The sequence below is a fragment of the Lachancea lanzarotensis genome, scaffold LALA0S10, assembly GCF_000938715.1.
Source record: "Lachancea lanzarotensis genome assembly LALA0, scaffold LALA0S10, whole genome shotgun sequence".
NCBI lineage: Eukaryota > Fungi > Ascomycota > Saccharomycetes > Saccharomycetales > Saccharomycetaceae > Lachancea > Lachancea lanzarotensis.
This window is the reverse complement of record NW_019212888.1, coordinates 143,095-164,260: the sequence shown is the minus strand read 5'-3', so window position 1 is coordinate 164,260 and position 21,166 is coordinate 143,095. Positions and strand designations below refer to the sequence as shown.

General features: G+C 44.0%; 10 protein-coding genes across 10 annotated transcripts; 4 read left to right on the top strand and 6 right to left on the bottom strand.

Annotated features, from left to right (window-relative positions):
• Window positions 1-424: 424 nt before the first annotated feature.
• On the top strand, window positions 425-3,046 carry RFC1 (LALA0S10e01728g1_1; the record flags this gene model as incomplete). The annotated part of the gene is made up of 1 exon (XM_022775416.1): window positions 425-3,046. The coding sequence occupies one exon, from the start codon at window positions 425-427 to the stop codon at window positions 3,044-3,046; it is 2,622 nt and encodes an 873-aa protein (XP_022630286.1).
• An 87-nt stretch (window positions 3,047-3,133) lies between these two features.
• On the bottom strand, window positions 3,134-5,758 carry STE13 (LALA0S10e01706g1_1; the record flags this gene model as incomplete). Its single annotated transcript, XM_022775415.1, has 1 exon — window positions 3,134-5,758. The coding sequence occupies one exon, from the start codon at window positions 5,756-5,758 to the stop codon at window positions 3,134-3,136; it is 2,625 nt and encodes an 874-aa protein (XP_022630285.1).
• Window positions 5,759-6,566: 808 nt separating this feature from the next.
• RPL5 (LALA0S10e01684g1_1) lies at window positions 6,567-7,454 on the bottom strand (the record flags this gene model as incomplete). The annotated part of the gene is made up of 1 exon (XM_022775414.1): window positions 6,567-7,454. One exon carries the CDS (start codon window positions 7,452-7,454, stop codon window positions 6,567-6,569), a length of 888 nt encoding a protein of 295 aa, XP_022630284.1.
• Window positions 7,455-8,993: 1,539 nt separating this feature from the next.
• On the top strand, window positions 8,994-9,641 carry RCN2 (LALA0S10e01662g1_1; the record flags this gene model as incomplete). Its single annotated transcript, XM_022775413.1, has 1 exon — window positions 8,994-9,641. One exon carries the CDS (start codon window positions 8,994-8,996, stop codon window positions 9,639-9,641), a length of 648 nt encoding a protein of 215 aa, XP_022630283.1.
• Window positions 9,642-9,752: 111 nt separating this feature from the next.
• On the bottom strand, window positions 9,753-10,514 carry COX11 (LALA0S10e01640g1_1; the record flags this gene model as incomplete). The annotated part of the gene is made up of 1 exon (XM_022775412.1): window positions 9,753-10,514. The coding sequence occupies one exon, from the start codon at window positions 10,512-10,514 to the stop codon at window positions 9,753-9,755; it is 762 nt and encodes a 253-aa protein (XP_022630282.1).
• A 614-nt stretch (window positions 10,515-11,128) lies between these two features.
• Window positions 11,129-12,199, top strand: RDS2 (LALA0S10e01618g1_1; the record flags this gene model as incomplete). The annotated part of the gene is made up of 1 exon (XM_022775411.1): window positions 11,129-12,199. One exon carries the CDS (start codon window positions 11,129-11,131, stop codon window positions 12,197-12,199), a length of 1,071 nt encoding a protein of 356 aa, XP_022630281.1.
• Window positions 12,200-12,215: 16 nt separating this feature from the next.
• MCT1 (LALA0S10e01596g1_1) lies at window positions 12,216-13,181 on the bottom strand (the record flags this gene model as incomplete). Its single annotated transcript, XM_022775409.1, has 1 exon — window positions 12,216-13,181. One exon carries the CDS (start codon window positions 13,179-13,181, stop codon window positions 12,216-12,218), a length of 966 nt encoding a protein of 321 aa, XP_022630280.1.
• Window positions 13,182-13,693: 512 nt separating this feature from the next.
• On the bottom strand, window positions 13,694-17,221 carry MMS1 (LALA0S10e01574g1_1; the record flags this gene model as incomplete). The annotated part of the gene is made up of 1 exon (XM_022775408.1): window positions 13,694-17,221. The coding sequence occupies one exon, from the start codon at window positions 17,219-17,221 to the stop codon at window positions 13,694-13,696; it is 3,528 nt and encodes a 1,175-aa protein (XP_022630279.1).
• Window positions 17,222-17,722: 501 nt separating this feature from the next.
• Window positions 17,723-18,523, top strand: ISY1 (LALA0S10e01552g1_1; the record flags this gene model as incomplete). The annotated part of the gene is made up of 1 exon (XM_022775407.1): window positions 17,723-18,523. One exon carries the CDS (start codon window positions 17,723-17,725, stop codon window positions 18,521-18,523), a length of 801 nt encoding a protein of 266 aa, XP_022630278.1.
• A 101-nt stretch (window positions 18,524-18,624) lies between these two features.
• Window positions 18,625-21,006, bottom strand: GTA1 (LALA0S10e01530g1_1; the record flags this gene model as incomplete). Its single annotated transcript, XM_022775406.1, has 1 exon — window positions 18,625-21,006. One exon carries the CDS (start codon window positions 21,004-21,006, stop codon window positions 18,625-18,627), a length of 2,382 nt encoding a protein of 793 aa, XP_022630277.1.
• Between the last annotated feature and the right edge of the window lie 160 nt (window positions 21,007-21,166).

The following is a 21,166-nucleotide window of genomic DNA, read 5'->3' as shown; positions in this document are numbered from 1 at the left end:
AGAAAACGGACAAAACTTCGAATAGAAGCAGGTTTTGACTTACATCCACAAGTATCAAGCATACGAGAATCAACAACTATGTTTTGTCATTACCACTCATAGGCGAGCATTGAATTCAAATATAAGACGGAGATCGACTTTACCAACCAAATCTTGGATCAATGATCACTTCGCCGGTCACAACTGCACCTCCTCGATCTCATAAATACACCATATCCTATGCCAAAGCTTTATCGCGTTCTCTGTTAGGCTCTGCACGTCGCGAAATTCCAGAAGTGACATGCAGACAAGCTGTGACACGTGACCATTTTCTTACCAGTCTAATAAATATCAAATTTGGACCATAAGAGCCATCTCTGGAAGTGAGAAGGGCATCAAGAGTAGTTCAACTACTTTACAAGATTCTCACCCATTGAAGTCCTCAATGGTTAACATCGATACGTTTTTCAAGAAAGGAGCATCGAAAGAACCATCTGGCTCAAAAAAAAATGCTTCAACTACCCTTAACGAGTCGCAATCATCAAAAAACAAAGTGACGGATACTATTAATTTGGATTCCGATGAGGACTTCGATCAATTTGATTCCCAAGCTACCAGTTTGCCTAAACATGAAGACTCAATTGCGATTATAGATGAAGAGCCTGTTCCCAAAAGAAAGGCTCCAGTTGTGGCTAAATCTGCAGCACCACCTAAAAGAAGTGGACAATTTGGCAGTGCCGCTTCATCACCGCAGAAAAAATCCAAAATTGCCAAAAAAGAGGCACTTACCAGCACACTTTCACTAGAAGCCCTTTTGGCCAAGATCCCATCTGTGGATTTGGACGCAGTTCATGTAAAAGAAAATGTGAAATTTGATTTTAGAGCAAGCGAGCAAAGTGGAGCTACTTCTGGAATTACAGCCGACGTGGACTTCCCTGAGGGTGCACCCAACTGTTTACTGGGACTCACCATTGTGTTCACGGGACAATTACCGACCTTGGAACGGGGAGATGCCGAGGCTATTGCAAAACGATACGGTGCCAGAGTCACAAAATCCATTTCCAGCAAGACTTCTTTGGTAGTACTTGGAGAAGAGGCTGGACCCAAAAAGCTAGAAAAGATTAAGGAATTACACATCAAGGCCATCGATGAGGACGGTTTCAAGCAGCTCGTTTCTGGAATGCCAGAAGAGGGCGGTGACAACTCCGCTGCAGAAAAGGCTCGTCAGAAGCTCAAACTGCAGGAAGAAGCCGCTCAAAGAGAAGCCGAAGAAATGGAAAAACGCGAGCAGGAGCAAAAAGAAAAACTGATAAAACGCCAAAAAGAACGTGGAGTTACTGCTCCAGACTCTAGGCCCGTCACCAGAGAAGAAGATAAGCTTTGGACGGTGAAATACGCCCCTACATCGCTGAATCACATTTGTGGGAACAAGACAAGCGTTAACAAGCTGAGGACGTGGCTCAGCAACTGGGCGTCCTGTAAAAAAAATGATTTCAAACAGCCCGGAAGAGACGGTTCTGGTGTTTTCAGAGCTGCGATGTTATATGGTCCCCCCGGCATAGGCAAAACTACTGCCGCTCATTTGGTTGCCAAGGAGCTGGGATATGACGTCTTGGAGAGGAATGCATCAGACGTGCGGTCAAAGTCGTTATTGAACGCGGGTGTTAAAAACGCTTTGGATAATACGTCAATTGTTGGAACACTCAAATCTAGACATGGCGGCGATGCTAACCAAAAAAACTTTGTCATTATTATGGATGAGGTAGATGGTATGAGCGGAGGTGATCGAGGAGGAGTGGGTCAAATGGCGCTATTCTGTCGCAAGACCTCGATGCCCATGATTCTGATCTGCAATGAGAGAAATTCACCGAAGATGAGACCGTTTGACCGAGTTTGTCTGGACGTACAGTTTAGAAGACCAGATGTCAATAGCATTAAGGCCAGATTAATGACCATTGCGGTAAGAGAAAAGTTTCAGCTAGATCCTAACACTATAGAAAAACTTGTTGAAGCCACAAGAGGAGACATCAGGCAAGTGATAAATCTCCTCTCCACAATATCCACCACTACAAAGAAAATCGGCCATGAAAACGTTCAAGCCATCGCACAAGCTTGGGAAAAGAACATTGCTTTGAAACCATTTGATATTACGCACAAATTGTTTGATGGACGCATATTCTCAGACATTGGCTCGCGAACGTTCCCTTTGTACAAAAAAATGGAACTGTATTTTGATGATTTTGACTTCACTCCCTTAATGATACAGGAGAATTATTTGAACACCAGACCTTCCATGCTTAATGCTGGGCAAACACACTTAGCCGCCGTCGCCGACGCTGCTGAAAGTCTTTCGCAAGGCGACTTGGTTGAAAGAAAGATACGAAGCAGCGAACAATTGTGGAGTTTACTGCCGTTTCACGCCATCATGTCTGCAGTTCTTCCAGCATCAAAGGTAGCAGGTCAGATGGCTGGTAGAATTAATTTTACTTCTTGGTTGGGTCAAAATTCCAAGGCTGGGAAGTACTACCGTCTGTTACAGGAGTTGCAGTATCATACAAGGCTGAGCACTTCTACTGATAAACTGGGTCTGAGGATGGATTACATGCCCACCTTGAAGCGTAGAATGTTAGACCCTCTACTATCTGATGGAAGCGACGCCATTCCGGACGTGATTCAAATCATGGACAACTATTACTTATCGAAGGAGGACTGGGACTCGATCATGGAATTCTTGATCGGTAATGATAAGACTGAGTCTCTGATCAAGAAGATTCCTACTGCAGTTAAAAGTGGGTTCACCAGAAAATATAACGCGATGGTCCACCCTGTTGCTATCTACAAAACAGGATCTACTATAGCGGTCGGTGGAAGATCCAAGGAGTCGCCTGATTTTGAAGATGTAGTTGATGCTGACGATGAAGTCCCCCCAGCAGACGATGAAGATGACACAAAGGAGGACAATGACTTCAAGAAGGACAAACTTATCAAACAGGGCAAGCCCAAAGCTTCCAAGAAGAGGGCAGCGCCAGCGTCGAAAAAGGCGCCCGCTAAAAAACGCAAAAGTTGATCTATCAAATATTACAGTGTTATGTTCTTCAGGCTTGATACTTCTATAATTTCAACCATATGTGCGAAGCATAGACCACTCGATCCCTCAGAACGTTTTCAGATCATCAAACTGACCTGCAAAAGCATTTTTGATCCAATGAAATAGCTTTTCGTAGATAATTGTTCCTGCGTTGTGATATACGATCGAATGATCTGAATCTGGAAACAGGTTGAAGTCGTAGTTTTTTGCATTGGCAAGGTTCAATTTGTCCAACAAATCCATCGTGTTTTTGAGATGTACATTATCGTCAGCACTCCCATGCATTAAGAGAACTCTCTTGACTTTTGCAATACTTGCCACGTCTTTAACCATGGCGTTTTCATTATAACTTTCTTGGTTATTCTCAAATGATCCCATGTATCGTTCTGTGTATATCGAATTGTAATATTTCCAATTTGTCACAGGCGCAACGGCCACGCCGTACTTGAACGTCTCTCCGCCGTCCAATTCCAATGTCTTTAGCGTAACGAAACCGCCATAGGACCAGCCCCATATGGCGACCCTCTCGGGATCTACAAAGTCAGCATTCAGGTCAATATACTTTTTTACCGTACTGAGCACATCCCTAGGTTCCCAGTGACCCAAATTGTGTTTTGCCCAGCTTCTGTACTTCCAGCCACGTCCTCCTGTACCTCTTGGTTCTATCCTGAGCACAATGGCCCCCTCACTTGATGATAAACTTTCCTCCAAGGATATTGTAAAACTTGAGTCAACGGTGTGGGATCCAGGACCACCGTATACATGAACCAATAAGGGATGCTTTCTTGTGGATTTCATCTCCGCTGGGGTTGACTCCATGTAATCGACATCAATGCCATCATCGATTGTTAATGTCTTATGACGCTTGATAGGCATGTCGAACTTATCCAGTGCCGCACGCATTTCTGAGTTGCTAGTGAGTTGGGTTATCGCCCTTGACTGGTCGTTCTGAAGCAGCAAAATGCGATCTCCAGCATCGGACATGGGTAATTCTGGACCGCGGTAATGCTTTATTCCAAATCTACAGCTTTGACTTAGTTCGAACTCGTAAAAAGAATTCTTCTCGTTAGGATCTTGCAGGGTTTGAATGTCCCCAGTTTGCTTCTCGTTGATGCTAACAGAGTATAGGTGCTGAGAAAACCGATTTTGTAAATTGGCATGGAAAAAGACGACATCGGCGTCGTAATCATATCCAACAATACCCTTCCCAGTGATTTCCCAACTGCCTGACGTCAGTTGGCGACCCGCGTTACTGAAGACATCAGGAAAATAGAAAAGGTGAGGGAAGCCCTGATCATCGACTTCAATATCAACATATCCTATGTCCTGTCTTTTCTCTGACCCTTTAGTTGGAACTAATTGAACATCATGGCCCTTTTCAACCCATCCTCCAAATGCTGTGGTATCAATGTCCCGAACCTTGGATACCATATTGGTATCCAGATTGTGTATTTTCATAGACATGACCTCAGAATTACGGTCCGAGTCTTTGAACATGAAAATAGTGGAATTCAGCCATTGGGCGTGGTAAAGAATTCGATTTTCGTCGGGTTGGGTGATAGCATGTAGAGCTCCTGTCATCACATTATAGGAAAAAAGAGTAAAAGCAGGATTAGGGGTCCCTGGTTTGGGATAGTGAATCATTTTAACACCGTCGTATGCTTCTTCATTAATATAGTTGGGTAAAGACTCTTTTAAGACTTTAGAGTCATCGAATCGTGCCCAGACCAGTTTCGAATCGTCGTGGGCCCACCATACCGCGCAGTCCGTGGCTAGTACTTCCTCTTCGTAAACCCAATCTGTTTTCCCATTAAGTACCTGAGCTGACCCGCCAGAACTTAGTTGTCTCACCGTTTTGCTGATCACATTTTGGATGTACAGATTACCATCGTGCACGAAATAAATGAAATTCCCCGATGGCGAAAGCCGTGCGTAAGATAGCTTTGTAGGTTCTGCGTCATCTGGGAACGGCGTGATTGGCGTGATTATGCTTTTGGCAATATCTTTGAGCCAAAAGTAGGCATTCGAAGAGTGACGATATTCTTTTTCCATGTTAGACGACATTATTGCAAAGTCGAGCCGATGAGATACAACAAAGCTGGTCACATCGTACCGATTATCCTTATACTCAAAATCCTTACGGCCCAGATCCTGGTAAAACTTTCCATCAGCAAGTTTTCTTGCCACGTACTTAGGAATTCCATTTTTGTCGTCTACCGTCAGATAAAGCCCTCCATCATTCTCCTGGGCGTGAACCAAGGCTCCTGATTTTATAAACTTGAAAGGCATGTCGCTGTAAGAAAATTCTCCATTCAAAACATTGGTGATGTTAAAAGATCTCTCCTTAGGCTGCCCAACATGCGGAGTACGCTGGCGATCCAAAGGAAAAGACACACCGTTTTGCAATCGCCACACAGAAAAACCTACCAATACCCATGACGCTACAATGGCGAATGCTAATAGTAAAAGCCTTCTGTAATTTGATTTCGAGTTCGGGAATCGTAGTACTGGCTGATTTTCTTCATCTTCATTTATACCGTCCATAGACTGCAAACCTGTACTTTGAGGTTGCAGTTCGAAGTCCTGATCTGGCATGAGATGAAAGCTTGAATTGGCCTTGAGTAGATACAGCGACGGGTGCCGCTTTTTGTATGTGGACATCGATGGGTCGTCGGAGTAGACGTGTGCCATTGAAGTTTGAATAGGGAAATGTTCCCAGCAGAAAACCACGTGAAACTGCACGAGCCATGATTGAGGTTGAGCAAGAGGTGGCCACTATGATATTTTGAGGTATGTTATGGTATTTTATGTGGAATTCGAGGTTGAGGATCTCATTACAATAATTTTATCTCGGCAGTTACGGTAGTGTAAGGCTTTGGAGTTGAGTAGGCTTGCAATTTGAAAACCTTAAAAGCTGGGACTGCCGCAGCTAGAATGAAATATCCAGGAACAATGAATTCTAAACTTGAATTCGAATGACTCGGCAATTGCTTCTGGTCGTTGATTCGACTTATCCGTTGTTCATAAAGAGAGACATTATTCTTATGTTATCCATCTTTTTAACATGGCTAATTAACTGACACCGGTGACAGAATAAAAGAGAGTGATTTTTTGGCAGAAAGAATAAAGAATATGATCAACTCACAAATTACAGACGTACCCAAGGGTTGAATTTATATTTTTAGTGAATCTTAGACTTGTTAGAACTCGTTCATTCAATTGTAAAAGTTCATTTATACTCAACTTCTCTAGATTTCAGTGGAAATAAGTCGCTATCCATGCGACACAATCGTATATAATGCTCCGCGTTCTGGTCGTTTTACTGTCACTTCCAATGGTCAATGCGCAGGGCGTATTCGACAGTATCCAGATGACATTTTCTAATGTATGTCATTGCATCTTCAAGTTCACGATTTTCTTAAAAGAATCTACTTGCAACTATTTAATATCAAGCCGGTCAAAGGCGAAAATCGTGCGACAAGAGCAGCAGCTAGGCCATTTACTGGGCCAAAGCGGCAATCTTGGCAGCAACACGTTCCTTTCTCTGTTCTCTGGTCAACTTGGTCTGTCTGTACTTCTTGGACTCGGCAGCGTATTGTTCCTTGGTGAACTTCTTCTCAGTTGGCTTGAAAGATGGGTCCTCACGGATTTTCTCGTGGGCTTCCATGTAAAGGTCCTCGATGCTGTCAGCGTCGATGTCGTCGGCCAAGTAACCCTTGAACAACTCTCTGAAACGCTCTTCATCATCGTCAGCCAATTCCTCCATGTATTGGGAAACGTGGCCACCGAAGATGTAGGTTCTTAGCATGTCGGCGTCAACCTCCTCGGCTTCAAAGTCCCAGCCTGGGAATCTGCTCTCGGAGTGAGGAATGTACAAACCACCGTCAGAAGCACCCTTCAAAGCACCGAAAACACGGGCACCAGTGGTGGTTCTCTGCAAACCGATGTCTAGGAAAACCTTGAATGGACGAGGACCGTCTTCGACAGCCTCGGTCAATTGGTACTCACCCTCGACCTCTTCGACACCTGGGTAGGTCTCGTCTAGACCAAGCTTTTGTAGCACTCTTCTGGCAATCAACAAACCGGTGGCGTAAGCAGCAGACCAGTTGGTTAGACCGTGAGTGATACCGTAGCGAGGTAGCTCATGAGAGTAGGCAGCAGCCAACACAATGTCACCAGTGATGGTGGAAGACACAATCTGGCAGATGATGTCCTTGTTGGTGAAACGGACCACAAGTCTGTACTTAGGAGAGCTGTACTTAGCCTTGTGCTGGGCTACTAGACGCTTACGCTGGTAGTAGTCAGTCTTACCTTCTCTTCTTCTTCTGAAGGGAGTTTGGAAACGGGAGTGGTAAGCGGAGCTCTTGACGTCTTTGAGGAAACTCATGGTGCTAGATCGGTGGTTTTCGAAGCCAAAGAAGATACCAAATAACGGATGTGATGTGAGCGATGGCCTTGTCAAATGGTTAAGAAGAGATTGGAAAGACTAGGTCCATTGGCGATGCGTTGGGCGTGTGTCGTTGCACGATCTGAAACTTTTTCAGAATTCCAAATTTTGAGTCGTTTCGTATCCTGTGATTGCGTCGTAAAACACCGGGTTTTTTTTTTCAAAAAGTATAAAGAGAGTTTAAATACTTGTTTGGTGTCTGGATGTTAAGATTAAGCAGTCACGATCGAACCGCAGATTCGATGACAGAAGTAATGCCCTGGGACTAGCGATGGATGCGGTTGATAGGGCTAGCGATAGGTGACAGTAATTATTGTGGTATGGATGATTATTTTGAGGTGGTGCAGTGTATGCGTTTGGGTTAATTTCAATATCACTGTTGATGACTGAGTTTCATCTACAAAGGCTAGCCAGTGAGTAAAAGAACAGAGATTCAAAGGGCAAATACTAGTTTAAATTCAAGTGCACGATGATTTTGATTGGCTAACATTATCATGATTAAATTGGATATAAGTAGAAATCCAGGTGGGTGCAGCACATCCTAACTGCGTGGGACTTGTTTGAATGCCAGTTCTATTGCCCAAACATTAAATTTAAAAAAGTCGTTTAATAGTATTATCTTCTGGCGAAGACATATTAAGACAGCGGACTCTACTCAATAATAATAGTGCCTTCTTAGTCGAGTGCACCAGTTACTACTCTTCTTGGCATACCAAGTCGTTCGGGCCTAGTCCGTATCACTTTGTACCTAGCTGACACGCGCAGAGATCACTTCGTACTTTAGTGGCACTGGAAACAAAATATCATTTTACCGATACACGTAGACTTCGAGTCAGGTATGTTCCTTCATCACCAAAATGAGCGTCCAATGACTAGCCAAAATCGACTATCAGTCTTCTGTACAACCACGCCCTTCAAGAAATGAGCTGGAACCAGAAATAAACAAGACGAACTGAAAAACAACAATATTGATAAAACAGAAGAAGCTCGTACTAAACCTTTCTTCATTTTCTCAATTGCTTTGAAACGCTGTTGGAAGTTCTGGTCGAAACCGTCACAGCTCACCTACTCTAATTTTTGCCATGCCTTCCCGGTCGCTTCATGAGGCCGCAGTGGTACCAAAAATTTCCTTGAAATCAACACATAATCGATCCTAAGCCCTTGAGCTTATCCAAATCATTCTGAAGCAGCAAAACGCCTCAATCGTAGACCTTTCTTCTCTTTCAAGCTCATCAAAGCCTACTTCTACCATCTTTATCTAATTTAATGAGATGGGTCGTGTACGAAATGATAAACATTTAAGATCAACTACTTAAACTAAGCCCATCTCTGCCTCCTCTACAGATCGGTAACTTGCTTCTACAACTCAACAATATAGTGACCCTCTAGACGAGTAACCAGTGGAACTTTTTGTGCAATTGTAGCTCGACAGTTGTTTGTTCGAAAACATAGTAGTTCTACAACACCATCTAGCTGATGATGACAGATTCTTCGGTGCCCAAGACCCAAATCTTGGTCACTGATATCCCACATCAAGAATTCTCGGATGGGTGGCCACAACAATTGCAAAAACAGCTTTTTGAAGACAAATTCCCAGAATTGAAATGTCGCTGCCAGTATTACACTCCCCTGGCCTTTTTGAACCGTGTAGTGCTTATCTTCGATGAGGAACAAGCTACGTTAACGATTTACGATTATTTGCTGCAAGAGCTTGGAACCAAAAAACCGATCAAGGTTTACCTTACAGAATCTTTGTTGACCAGGCCTCGTTCCAAGTCACACGATTCGAGTACCACGGATGAAGTGGATTTCCAAACCTTCAAAAGACCACAGTTGTCCCTCGACACTCAGAACACTACCGGCTCTTCCTCTTCGCTTTCTCCCGACAAAGCCGCAACACATATACCTACGCCAATGAAGTTTCCCGAAGATGGGAAAATCCATTATTATCAGGAACCTTTGCCCAAACCGGAACATAAAGAGGAGGAGAGTAAAGATCAACACGGCACCAAGCTACTGTATCCGTCCCGTATTTCTCCCACACCCACTAATACAGGTCAAAGTCCGGAAAGCGCACTGTCAACTCCTGCAAGTCCATCCATTACGCTCAACGAATTCAAAACCTAGCAATTAGGTTAACTGAAAGATTTCGTCCTTTCAAAATGCATGTGCATTGGGGTTTCGCTCCAAAAGAAAAAGGTATAAAATTGCTTATTTACAGATTGTGAATTCAAAGCCTCACTGAGGCTGAGACTGGGGTTGATCTCTAGCGTCCATCACCTCCGGGCTTGCACTTTCACTCACGGCACCGCCGTTGGCATAATGCGCCCGGAAAAAGGTGTAATGCAATACAATGTCATCGATGTTCCGCATTCGTGGATCCTTCGCAAAATCAGGATCGATGAAGAAAAACACAGGCATATCGATTTCTTCGCCTGCGGCTAGTCTTTGTTCTTCGAAGCAAAAACACTGGATCTTGTTGAAATAAGGCGAAGCATCTCCCGGCGTGATACTGTATGTCGCCATTCCAATGATATCTTTGTCACTGGTGTTTTTGGCCCTGTAAAAGGCTAAAGCCGTCTCTCCCGGTAATACACGGACCTCTCTTTGCTCCGGTGTGAATTTCCAGGGCAAGATTTGCGACACTTCACTGGTGAATGAGACTCTTATTCTTTTCTCGCTTTCCACAGGTATCAATTTGTCGTCTGTGAATTTCCGTTTATCAGTGATCGGTATTCCACCCCATCCGGTCCTAGCACAAATGGCTCTATAAAGCGGAACAGCTGCATATGCAAGTCCCAAGAACACCACTGCAATGCTGGTAAAATAATACGCCGCCGTCCGATCTTTAAAACGTCTATCCTGCTGAAATTTCATCGTACGAAGCTGCTGAATCTCTCGTTGCGTGAGCTTTGAAAGGTCTAATTGATTTTTCGTAGCATATTGTCTCGTGTTTCTCAAACTCCTTGAAGCGGCTCTAAATAGTACGCTGTGTAGCATAGCTAGCAATACAATAAGCTCAATGGACAGAGGGAAAGTTTCGATCTCATTGATGGTAGCCTTAGGTGAAGATCAATGATAGACTATCATTCGGTTAGTTGTTTCGTAGAGAATTACCCAATTTAATACCTGAAAAATGGAGTCACGTGAAATCTAAAGTTAGTGGTATTTCAAGTTCTCGAGCGATGGTGATAGGATCAACGTATACTGGAATGGGTTTCAGATTCAGTATTTTAGGAGCTCGAGCTTTAGTGATTCAATTAAGACTCGGAAATTATTCTCCAATTATAGCAAAAAAATTCGAAAAATCGACTGTGGAAAATTGAAGAGACTCGGAAACTCTCAGAAAATGCGAGCGCTGGTAGTAATTATCTCACGCCATATTCAGCGAGCTCTCCTTCCATGATTCCATGCCTATTGTTCTTACCCGTTTCGTCTTTCAAAAACGAAGATGCAGTTTCTTGGTCGAGCACGTGATATAATTTATCACGTACTCGTTTTAAGTACTCGCCATTGTTTAGTCCAATGACTAGCTCATCGCATCAACATAGGTTGAATCCACATCTTTCAGCCTGAAGTCCGTTGTAGTCATTTTGACGTCTTACAAGCTCACAATGAGTGATGCAGTCCAGGTTAAACGCAAGAAGGTAGCCAGGGCATGCGTTTACTGTAGACGTTCGCATATGATATGCGATGAGCAAAGGCCGTGTACACGATGCATTCGAAGAAATATCGCACATCTTTGTTGTGACGAACTGCCGCGTGGTGAGACTGAGGGAGAAGCAGACATTGAGAAAACGAGTAATCGGCCCTCAAATACCAGTGGGAACAGTTCCGTCGGTGCAGTAGGTGGGATTTTGGCCAGACAGCCAACGTTTGCTTCTGAACATGTAGGATCGGAGTTTTCATCGCTCAGTGAGTTTCTGCATATGCTAGAGGAGCCCCTGTCTTTTGACGCACAACCGTCAAGCGTTTGGACCCAAATTGAGCGGCCATCTGGGAACCCCGTCCAGGAACAAACCTCTGACCAGCCTACGTTGAAGGAAAACTTCTTCTTTACTGCAGCAGACCCGTCTCAGGAAATGACGCCTGAGGATAGACTCAAATCGGTAATCAATGCCAAATTGGAAGCAGGCCTTTTGCGGCCGTATAACTATGCGCGAGGATACGCTCGTTTGCAGACGTACATGGATAAGCACATGAATCCAACCTGCAAGCAGCGTATCTTAAAGCCCTTATCAATCATTAGACCCGAGTTCAGGGCGATCGCACGATCTTTGAAGGACGTAGACATGACCTTGGTCGAAGAAAGCTTCGAGCGAATGCTGCTCTCATATGATAGAGTGTTCACATCCATGAGCATGCCTGCTTGTTTATGGAGAAGAACAGGTGAAATATATCGTGGTAACAAGGAGTTTGCCTCGCTGGTAGGGTGCAAAGTGGACGATTTGCGTGATGGCAAGCTGGCAATATACGAGGTTATGACCGAAGACAGCACGGTTTCTTTTTGGGAAAAATACGGGTCCATAGCCTTTGACAAAAATCAAAAGGCTATTTTGACCCATTGTGACTTATGCAAACCGGATAATTCAGAAGCCCCAACACCCTGCTGCTTTAGTTTCACCATCCGAAGAGACCGTTATAATATTCCTGTTTGCATAGTAGGCAATTTTATCCCCAGGTGACCGGTGACAAGGCTCACTACGATTGATGCCCACTGTTTTCCCTCATGTGTTCGTCCCAAGTCTCGACTTTCAAGATACGACAGTTTTTCGCCACAAGTTTACCCACATGTGTTCCAGGTCCAATGTGCAAAGCTTCCGTAAAATCCAGCTGGTTCACCGTTTCACAGCACCTGACAAAATCGACGACGTTGCAACTGCTTTTAGCAAAGCTTTCGAGTGCCTCTGTGACCGTCTGCACGCGTTTACCGTTGAAGTTGGAGATCACTTCGTGGTTGAGCATTTTTTGGCTGGCCACGCCTTGTTCCCTCAACATCTGCCACATAAAGTTAAGCAGCGGTTCTTCAATTGATGCTAATACCCGTCTGTTGTGGAACGGGATGCCAAAAGGGTTTTCCAGCTGTGTGATTTTACAACGGCCACTGATTGCCTGGCGCAACAACGACTCCCAACGCTCAAAATCTGTTCCCGTACCGGTAACGACACACTGCTGGGCAGTGTTGATGTTTGCGAGCGCCAAACTACTTTCTTCTGGGAGGCAGTTGCGAATTTCTCGAGCCAAGTCGCGCGCTCTGGGGACTGAAACCGCCCACATACCGTATTTGGAGGCTCCTGCAGCATGCAGCATGAGTTTGTTACGATAAGTGGCGATCTTCATGCTTTGGTGCAGGGTGAAGAGCTCATTACCAGCGCCCAGACATGACAGCTCGCCCAAAGAGTGGCCCAAGAAAATAATGCTAGAACAAGGTTCTTTATTGACAATCTTCGTGTCCTCCAAAAACGAGTGGTACAGCAGATACGAACAGGCTGCAATTGATGCTGGATCTGTAGGCTTTCGCTCTATCTGTGCTGCCACTTTGCTCACTTCTGTCCATCCTCCACACCTATCAAAGCTAATTACTTGGCTACGTTGTGCTAGATACTTACTTAAAACATTGCCCAGCACGGGGCTTCCTTGGCCTGGAAAAGTTACTAGCCTTTTCATGGTTCTGTTTAAAACGATAGCTCATCGGCTGCCAAACTAGTTAAGTTGATTATATTGACAAGTATTTGACCGTTATTTAGTTCACTGACGATCATATGACTGGTGACAGTGGTGTCAAAAAGAAGGTTGAATCAGTGTTTATACAATTGTGGGTTGAAAAGAGGGGAATTTAGACATCGATAATGGCAGGAGCAGATGCAGCTGATTATATGCAGCAAAAACGTTGTTCCTTTGTCTTTCGCAATCGGACAAGGAATATCGCATTAATGTTCAGAGAGGTGGTGAGTAACTGGTGTTCTTGAAGGTATAAATCCATTTTGTTTGAAGCACAGAGGTAGAAGAGGGATCATAAGCTCATTCTTCTGGATGTAAATGTTCATTCGCGACATTTATGGAAAGAATGTCAGTTATGCGGAACAAATGGTGAGATAATAGTATATAGTGATCCAACATTTCAGTGTTGGCACCATGAAGTGATGTGTGCAGAGAGAAGTTGTAGTGTGTACAATATTTCATGTCTGAGACAATACTAGTTGATGCGGCATGATATCCCAGCAGCCGGTTTGCCCGATTTTGCCCTGAGCTGGACCAATACGCACCCTTTGTCCAATAACGTGAGATACCTTGTGATATTCCCGTTGGCTGCCTAAGAACGTCACATTGCCGCTTTCGAGAAGAACGCACAGCTCTTCGTTCTTATGCGAGTATTTCACGTCCTTTATGCGTTCAGCGAACCAAATGTCATTGAAATATACCACTTCGTCGCGTAATGGAGTGAAAAATGTCATAACGGCACAAGCAGCCAATATGTCGTGACACTCTCCCACCATAACAACAAGATCACGGCTAATTACGAGAGTCTTATGATATTTTAAACTGCTCGAGGGGTTTCGCAGTATATCGGCTGAAAGCCATGTTCCATCGTTTTGTCTCGTTTTGACTTTGAAGTCCCCGTTACGTTTTAGTGCCACTAGAATATCTGGCCTCGCATCCAAAGATTCAAACTTTTCCTCTGAATGTTCCACCACGCCCATGGGGCTTAGCGTGTCGTGATCCAATGAAAACAACTGAAGATGTGTGTCAAAAGAAATCCAAAATGAGCTCTCGCTCACAGGAACAAGCTGAACATTTTCTGGAATCGGACCCTCAAATCGATGAGTGCTAGCATCCCGAGTAATAAGCTTTCCTGGCAATGGTACAACTTGTAACAACTTTAGCAACCAGTGGCCTGAGTCAGTACTTCCAGCAATTAACACATTGATAGGACCGGCGTTGGACTTCAATTCAATGGTCTCGATGATTGTTGAAAAAGCCTCCAGACATTGAGAGTCGAGTAACATCAGCCTTCCATTTTCCAATTTAAGGGATTCGAGAGTCTTTCGGGACCAATTGACTATCAGCATCCGGTTGATGCGGTCTAAATGCAGAAATTTCTTGTGCTTAATCCTGGCGTTTTTCACTGGTAGGTGCAAACGCGTATAGGTGAGAGAGCTGCGAAATAGCACTTCAAGCCCGTCTGAGAAAAGTACAAACAGAAGTTTTCCGCTTATTCTCGCGTCTATCATCGTAGCATGTTTTTTGTGAAATCCTAGTGAAATTTCCACGAAACTCATGTCTGTTAGTTTCAGTAGGTACATTCTGCGGGGAGAGAATAATACACATTCGCTCTTACTAACGAAACGAATCTCCCATGGAAAGCCAAACTCTGATTCTACATTCAGCTTGTCTAATCTCAACTTAGCTGGCATACAGTCGTCGGTGCGCCACCGATAAACTCCCCCGTTCAAATCACTTAGAACCGATTCAGCTCCATATGTACTGCCATAGTGAACCTGAACTTCATTCACCTCTTTAAATGCATTCTCTAGAGAATCAAGGTCATCCCAATACACCTGATAAACAGTTTCGCCGCTCACAACACGAATTGACTCTAAACCATGTTCATCATTAGCGAACATCACCGCTGTGATTTTCGAATGACTGTCCTTGAAAGGAATCTTGAGCTCATGGTACATTTCGAATCGAGTGTCGTTCACATCTTTAATGAACAACATATTACCGCTATCAGAGTTCCACACAATCAATCTCTCCCTATCGCAAACTGCTCCATTAGCAGAAAAGTTAAACTGATACGAATGCCAATCATTGCTTTCGAATCCGTCGACACTTAAAACATGGGATGTTACTTGGACGATATTATGATCTGTGAAATGAACTGCAATGGTACAATTCAGGTCATCCCTCAACAAGTCATCCAGCTCAGTTAGTTTATGGGTGCTGTAATCAGCAGTCCATTCGATCAATAGCAAACTAGATTTGCCAGTGCGAGTCTCGTTTAAGATCAAATGCTGAAAGCCTCCTTTAGATACGTCTCCAAACAATTGCCGCTGCCATTTTTCTGGCAGATCCAAACAGTCTATCACATTCAAAGTTGAAACTGCTTTAAATGATCTGGTTGAATAGAGCACTGAACAAGTTTGTACAGGTTCTTTAGGAGAAATCAAAGACAGGGTAGATTGTGACAACAAGCACGGTCGGTCTTGTTGATCTAACTGGGTTTGTAAGCGTGGAACATATGCTATAGATTGTGCTGGTTGATGCCCTGCGCTGATGATTTTGCTACTCCGAATATTTTGAGAAGAGCTGATCTTGAAGTCTTTGTCCAGTTCATCTATGTTACGCAGATCGAGACATATATCAGTCAACTGGCCGTAGGCTGAAATCGTAACAGTATAACAGTCGTCAGAAGTGGAACTGTTATCGAGCAGAAATGCATTATCGAGACCTTTTACCCTGGTCAGAGCCAAGAAAGTCACCGGACCGTCTTCTTCACTCAAACAACAGCAAAGGGCGCCATTCGAGGTGGCGATGACCGAGCAATGGACTGCGTCTTGAAGATCTTCTTTAAAGCTTCTTATTCTAGAGAGTAAAATGGGATCATCAAAACATTTAGTAACACGGCTGCCAAACATGGATCGCTTGAACGATTCAAACGTAAGCTCGCCTGACAATATTTGGTTAGCGCTGACAAGTTTGATGTCGGTGTTGGTAAACGCTAAGCAGCGTGAATCATCCAGAGAGACGATGTTTGAAATTGGCTCACCATCAAGCAAAGTCAACGTGTGGACCTCTTTGCGTTCTTGGTCGGGACTTCCCCATTGGGTCAAGCACAAAATGACTTCTTTCCGCCGCTTGAGGGCTGTGAAAAGCATAAAATGATCTTTTCGATCACCGCTACTAAGAAAAGCAGTAGCGGAAATGGCTGTGTCCATCAAATGCCAATTACTCACCAGCTCAAAATGGTATGCGTCAATAAACTTGTAGAATTTGAGCGTTGTGTCAGTGGTTATCACAAATTGGCTGGATGATGACAGCATGCATATTCCACAAGGTACGCCGTCAATTTTTTTCAACTCCCACCACTGTAGGACCACTGGGTTTAATTTAGCATCGAAAGCTACGGAGTATATCAAGCCCTCGGATGATAGTATAATCGCTACGTCGTCTGTTTTTTCCAAACTGCTGTATCTAATTTTGCAATCAATAATATCGAAAGGACATGGAAACACTTGTTCTTTGAAATCACTTTTCAACGTCCCTCGGCTCGCAATGAGCCTTGTGCGTACAGTTGCCGCAGACTTAACTTGACCTTTTTTTTCGATATGCGTGTCTTCTACGAAATAATCGTCACCAGCCAGGAGCTCCAAATCCGAGTCATCGAGCGTCTCTGGGTCGTCTTGAGCTGTTTTTTCCGTCAACGCTTTTCCTAATTCATCCCGAAGTGATTCCAGCGGAGCAAAGCTCTTTGGTTGAATGTCCTGTACCATCGACAGGTCCGAAAACTTGTGTATGTCGCGAACGACCCTAATATCTTCGCAACAAATGGGAACTTGGCAGGGTATTGTAAGTTTCTCTTTAAACCATTGTCTTTCACCAGTTCTGAGCTTCACCTCGCGCTGATCCGACAGATCAAACCACCATTCATTGTCGATTTCCTCAATTGAAATACCTTCGAAATCGGTGAATTTCTCAAATGCCATCAGACATTTGCTGAGACGCCAAAATGTTCCGATTTACTGGTTCAGTTTCAATCATTCCATGAGTTGAGTTGAGTTGAGTTGAGTTTTTGAACATGAGTTCATTAGATGAAGACTATTGTATTACGCCCAAGTCACGTGACGATAAAAACTCCGGAAGATTTCGAAGAGTCTCAGCACGGGAGGTTTGCTACATGCATGTGAATAGCATAGTATTTAGTATTTTTTATGTATACCACAAGCGATCTTATCGAAATGACTTGCTCTAGTCCCCGTTGTTTGTTTGGAAGTATAATATGTGGATTTTATAGAAATCTATGTTAGCGTATTAAATGAGATAAAGCACGCGATAGTTTGATCACCTGAATATCACGTGACCGATGGATTATATAATCATTTAATCAATAATTTCAACGATTAAAGGCATCTAGCGCATATCAAGCTTGTAAAGGTCATCGCTTTCAATTCATCGCACAATAAAGGACCATCGATCGATTTCCAAGCATGAGTAGGAATGTAGACAAGGCTAACTCAGTACTGGTGCGGTTCCAGGAACTTGAAGCGGAAAAATGGGGTGGTTACAAAGACTATTCGCGATATAAAAGACCGGCTCGAATTACGTCGATCAAGAATAGTAAAGAGGCCCAACAATGGCGTCGTCAAGTTGTCCAAGACATCAACTCTAGAGTGACTAGAATGCACGATCCATCATTGAATGAATTTCAGCTCAGAGAGTTGAACGATGAGCTGAACGATCTTTTTTCGGAAAAAAATCGTTGGGACCGTCATATCCATAAAACTTTGAAGGGACCCGATTTCTCTCACGACAAGGCATTCAAATTCACGGGCAAAGTTTATAAAGGCCGGCGTTATTTTGGACGGGCCCTTGAGCTGCCGGAAGTAAAAGAATTGGCTCAGGCTGATCTTGAACGTCTTGCAAAGCTCCAGACCAGTCGCCAGCGACAGGCAGCTCTGCAAAATAAAATGAAAGTGTGGGAAAAAACTCTGGGTCCGGACTATTATGGCGTTCTTCCGGACGAAAACATACATTTCAAGCGTCCTTTAACCGTGGACAGCCGGAATGTCACCGAACTTTTGACGTTAGAGCCCTCAGATCAAACACCTCTCAGGGAGTATGAAGATGAATGGACGGTAGCTTACAGGTCCGAATTAGGGAGCGAAGATGGATTCGGGAAGCCACAAGTAATTATCCCGGAGATGAATTACGTTCCAGATCAGACAGAATTGGAAAAGTGGTTGGTGCAAAGACGGAAAATGCAGCTACAAAAACAACTGGGACTATAGAGCCGGTTTCCATAGTCCGTGGTACTTATGGCGTAGGGATAACAAACTATAAATAATCTTACATACGCTGATAATGTCACACGCAGCCTGCGGGTCTAATTTCATGGCGTCCCATGAGTCGGAGAACGGAAAAGTTGATTCATCCCACGTTTAGTAAGTAGTCTGGACATACGCCGCTCTCCTCCATGACTTTCCTTTTCTTTACTTTCACTGCTGGAGGAAGCGGAATTACCATCATGAGCTGACTTTGGTGATTTTTGCATGAAATGGGGAAGTCCCCAGCTTCCTCTACTGTTACTTCTGTTATGCTGAGATTTTGGTGTTTGGAGCTTTTCAATAGCCGCGGAGTCTATGGGAGAAGAACTGTTCCAGATAGTGTTAAACTGACCCGTACTGAAAAGACTGTCTTTTGTCATTTCTTCTTTCATTGGTATGGATAATGGTGAAGTGCGCATCACAGGATCATTGTTATATCCGGAACCGAACGAAACCACATCATCTCTCTGGACCCTTGGGGTCTGCACGAAACCCGATAGGTCGTCTTCGCGGGACATGGAAAGGGGCTCGAAGGAGTCATTGCTAACTACCCGCATATGACCATTATTCTGCGAATCAGAGACAGAGCGGGGAGACAAAAGCGGCAAGCGAGCTGGTTGCATTCCATATGAATCTGTCCCATTACGAGTTAATACATTAGGAGCACTTTGGCGACTCCAATAATCGTCCAGTTGATCTGTTGTGTAAAGTTTCGAGGTACTTACATTTGTTGCTTGATAGTCGGCCTCTGAAATCATATTTTGGAGCCCGCTCAATAAATGATGTGAATGGTCATAGTCAAAATGGTGCTCCTCCGGAGCTAAGCCCGTCTGGTGTCCATTCTGATGATGCATATTCCAGTTTGAGTAAGATAAACCATTGTCTGGCACTGGTGAAGTATGCCTGATTGGAACAGAGGTGTACGGAGTTGGGCCCTGTTCTGTGTCAACAGAAGCGTAAGTGCTTGGATCGTGCAAATTCAGATGAGGTGTACTTGCACGACCAGTGTCTTGTTGACTCAAAACATAGGGTTGGGCTGCAAGATTGGCCATTAAGTCTCTGTTCCTCATGCTGATATCTGTCCAAAGAGACTCCATCAAGTCACTGCGTTTTTTTAAGCGGAGTTTTCTGCTTCTCCAATCCGTATCCAAATCAATATCTCTTTGTACTTCCTCTTTTACAAGTGCTGCTACTACCGAATTTTCACCAAGTGAATTCAAAAATTCATACCCGGCATTGTTCAAAACACCGGTTTTCTCGTTGATGCAATCGTTAATTTTTTTGAAAATGCTGTTCATGCTGGATGTGTTCGAGCCAGTTTCAAGAGGGCTATTTTTTTTAGTCGCTATGGAGGTTCCAGATGTCGCCGCAGAGGTGTTTTGACTGGAATCCAAAGATCGTTTCACGGAGCTGAGTTTCTTATTCTCTTCCTCCTGGTTTGATACCTGGGAATGCAGTTGTCTTACCTGCTGTGAAACTTCATCGATTCTCTCAAGAAGTGATTTTTTCTCGTCATTGAATTTAGAGATAAGAATGTCTTGTCTGAGCTCTTTTTTCTTCTCTTGATCCCACTTGATCATATCGTTTTTCATTTTCTGTATTTTGTTGGAGCTTTGATCAATATTCTTGTCCAACTTGCCGCGCTTGAGATCGTAAAGTAGCTTAGAGTTTTCCAAAGACTTGATGCTTGATTTGAGACTTTTTCTCAAGTCGATTTCGTGGGCCCACTGCGCTTTGAGATTATCCAGCTCCAATTTCAGCTGCTCTCTACTTTCGTGGAAATCTTGTAATATGGAAGATTCCTGCTGTAACACGTCATGTAAATCTTCCTGAGCACAGACTAAGATATATTTCAAGTCCGTGATGGAGAAATCGTCCAAATCTTGTAGAGATGTAAGACTGGCGTAGGATGTTGGTGATTCGGTAGACACAGCCACGTGGCTTTTCCTCCATTTGGCGTCCACTGGAAAGTTGGGCGCCAGTGTTGGTTTCGTATCCAAATCGTCCAGACTGGTCTGACTGGAACGTTTTCCAGCACTGGATGATTTGGTCATGACATAAATCGAGGGGACTTTGTTTATAAAGCCATCTTTGTTGACGCACACGAAATCAAACTGATACTGTGTCTGTGGTGAGAGACCACGAAGTAAGCAGCATGTGTAGAGCGAAGTTGCAATATTTGGGATAGTGCCGATTTTTACTTTGTCCAAATACAGCACATAGCACGATATTGACGAGCTCGTCTTTTCCTGGGCGTTGGTTGGCTCGTTTTCCCACCGAACTGTAATGGTGTCCTCTGTGATGTCGTCGATTGACACTCTTGTCGTTTGTGGAACTTGAAGTCCCAGCGTCAACACGATGCGCCAAACCGGGATCCCCAGGAACAGCACCAACCTGTGGGCGAGCCATATGATCGCAGCCGCGGTAAAGATGGCATATGGAAGCATCACACTGCTGAGCAGGAGCACTGGGAGAGCGTTTACAAGCTTTTTAAGTTGGTTTAGATCAGCGTTGTCGCTATAAATTTTGGCAGTAATGGCTATGAGAGCTTTTTTCATAGTAATTGAAAACATACGCTTACGTCAGCTGGCCAGCTCAGCGTGATTA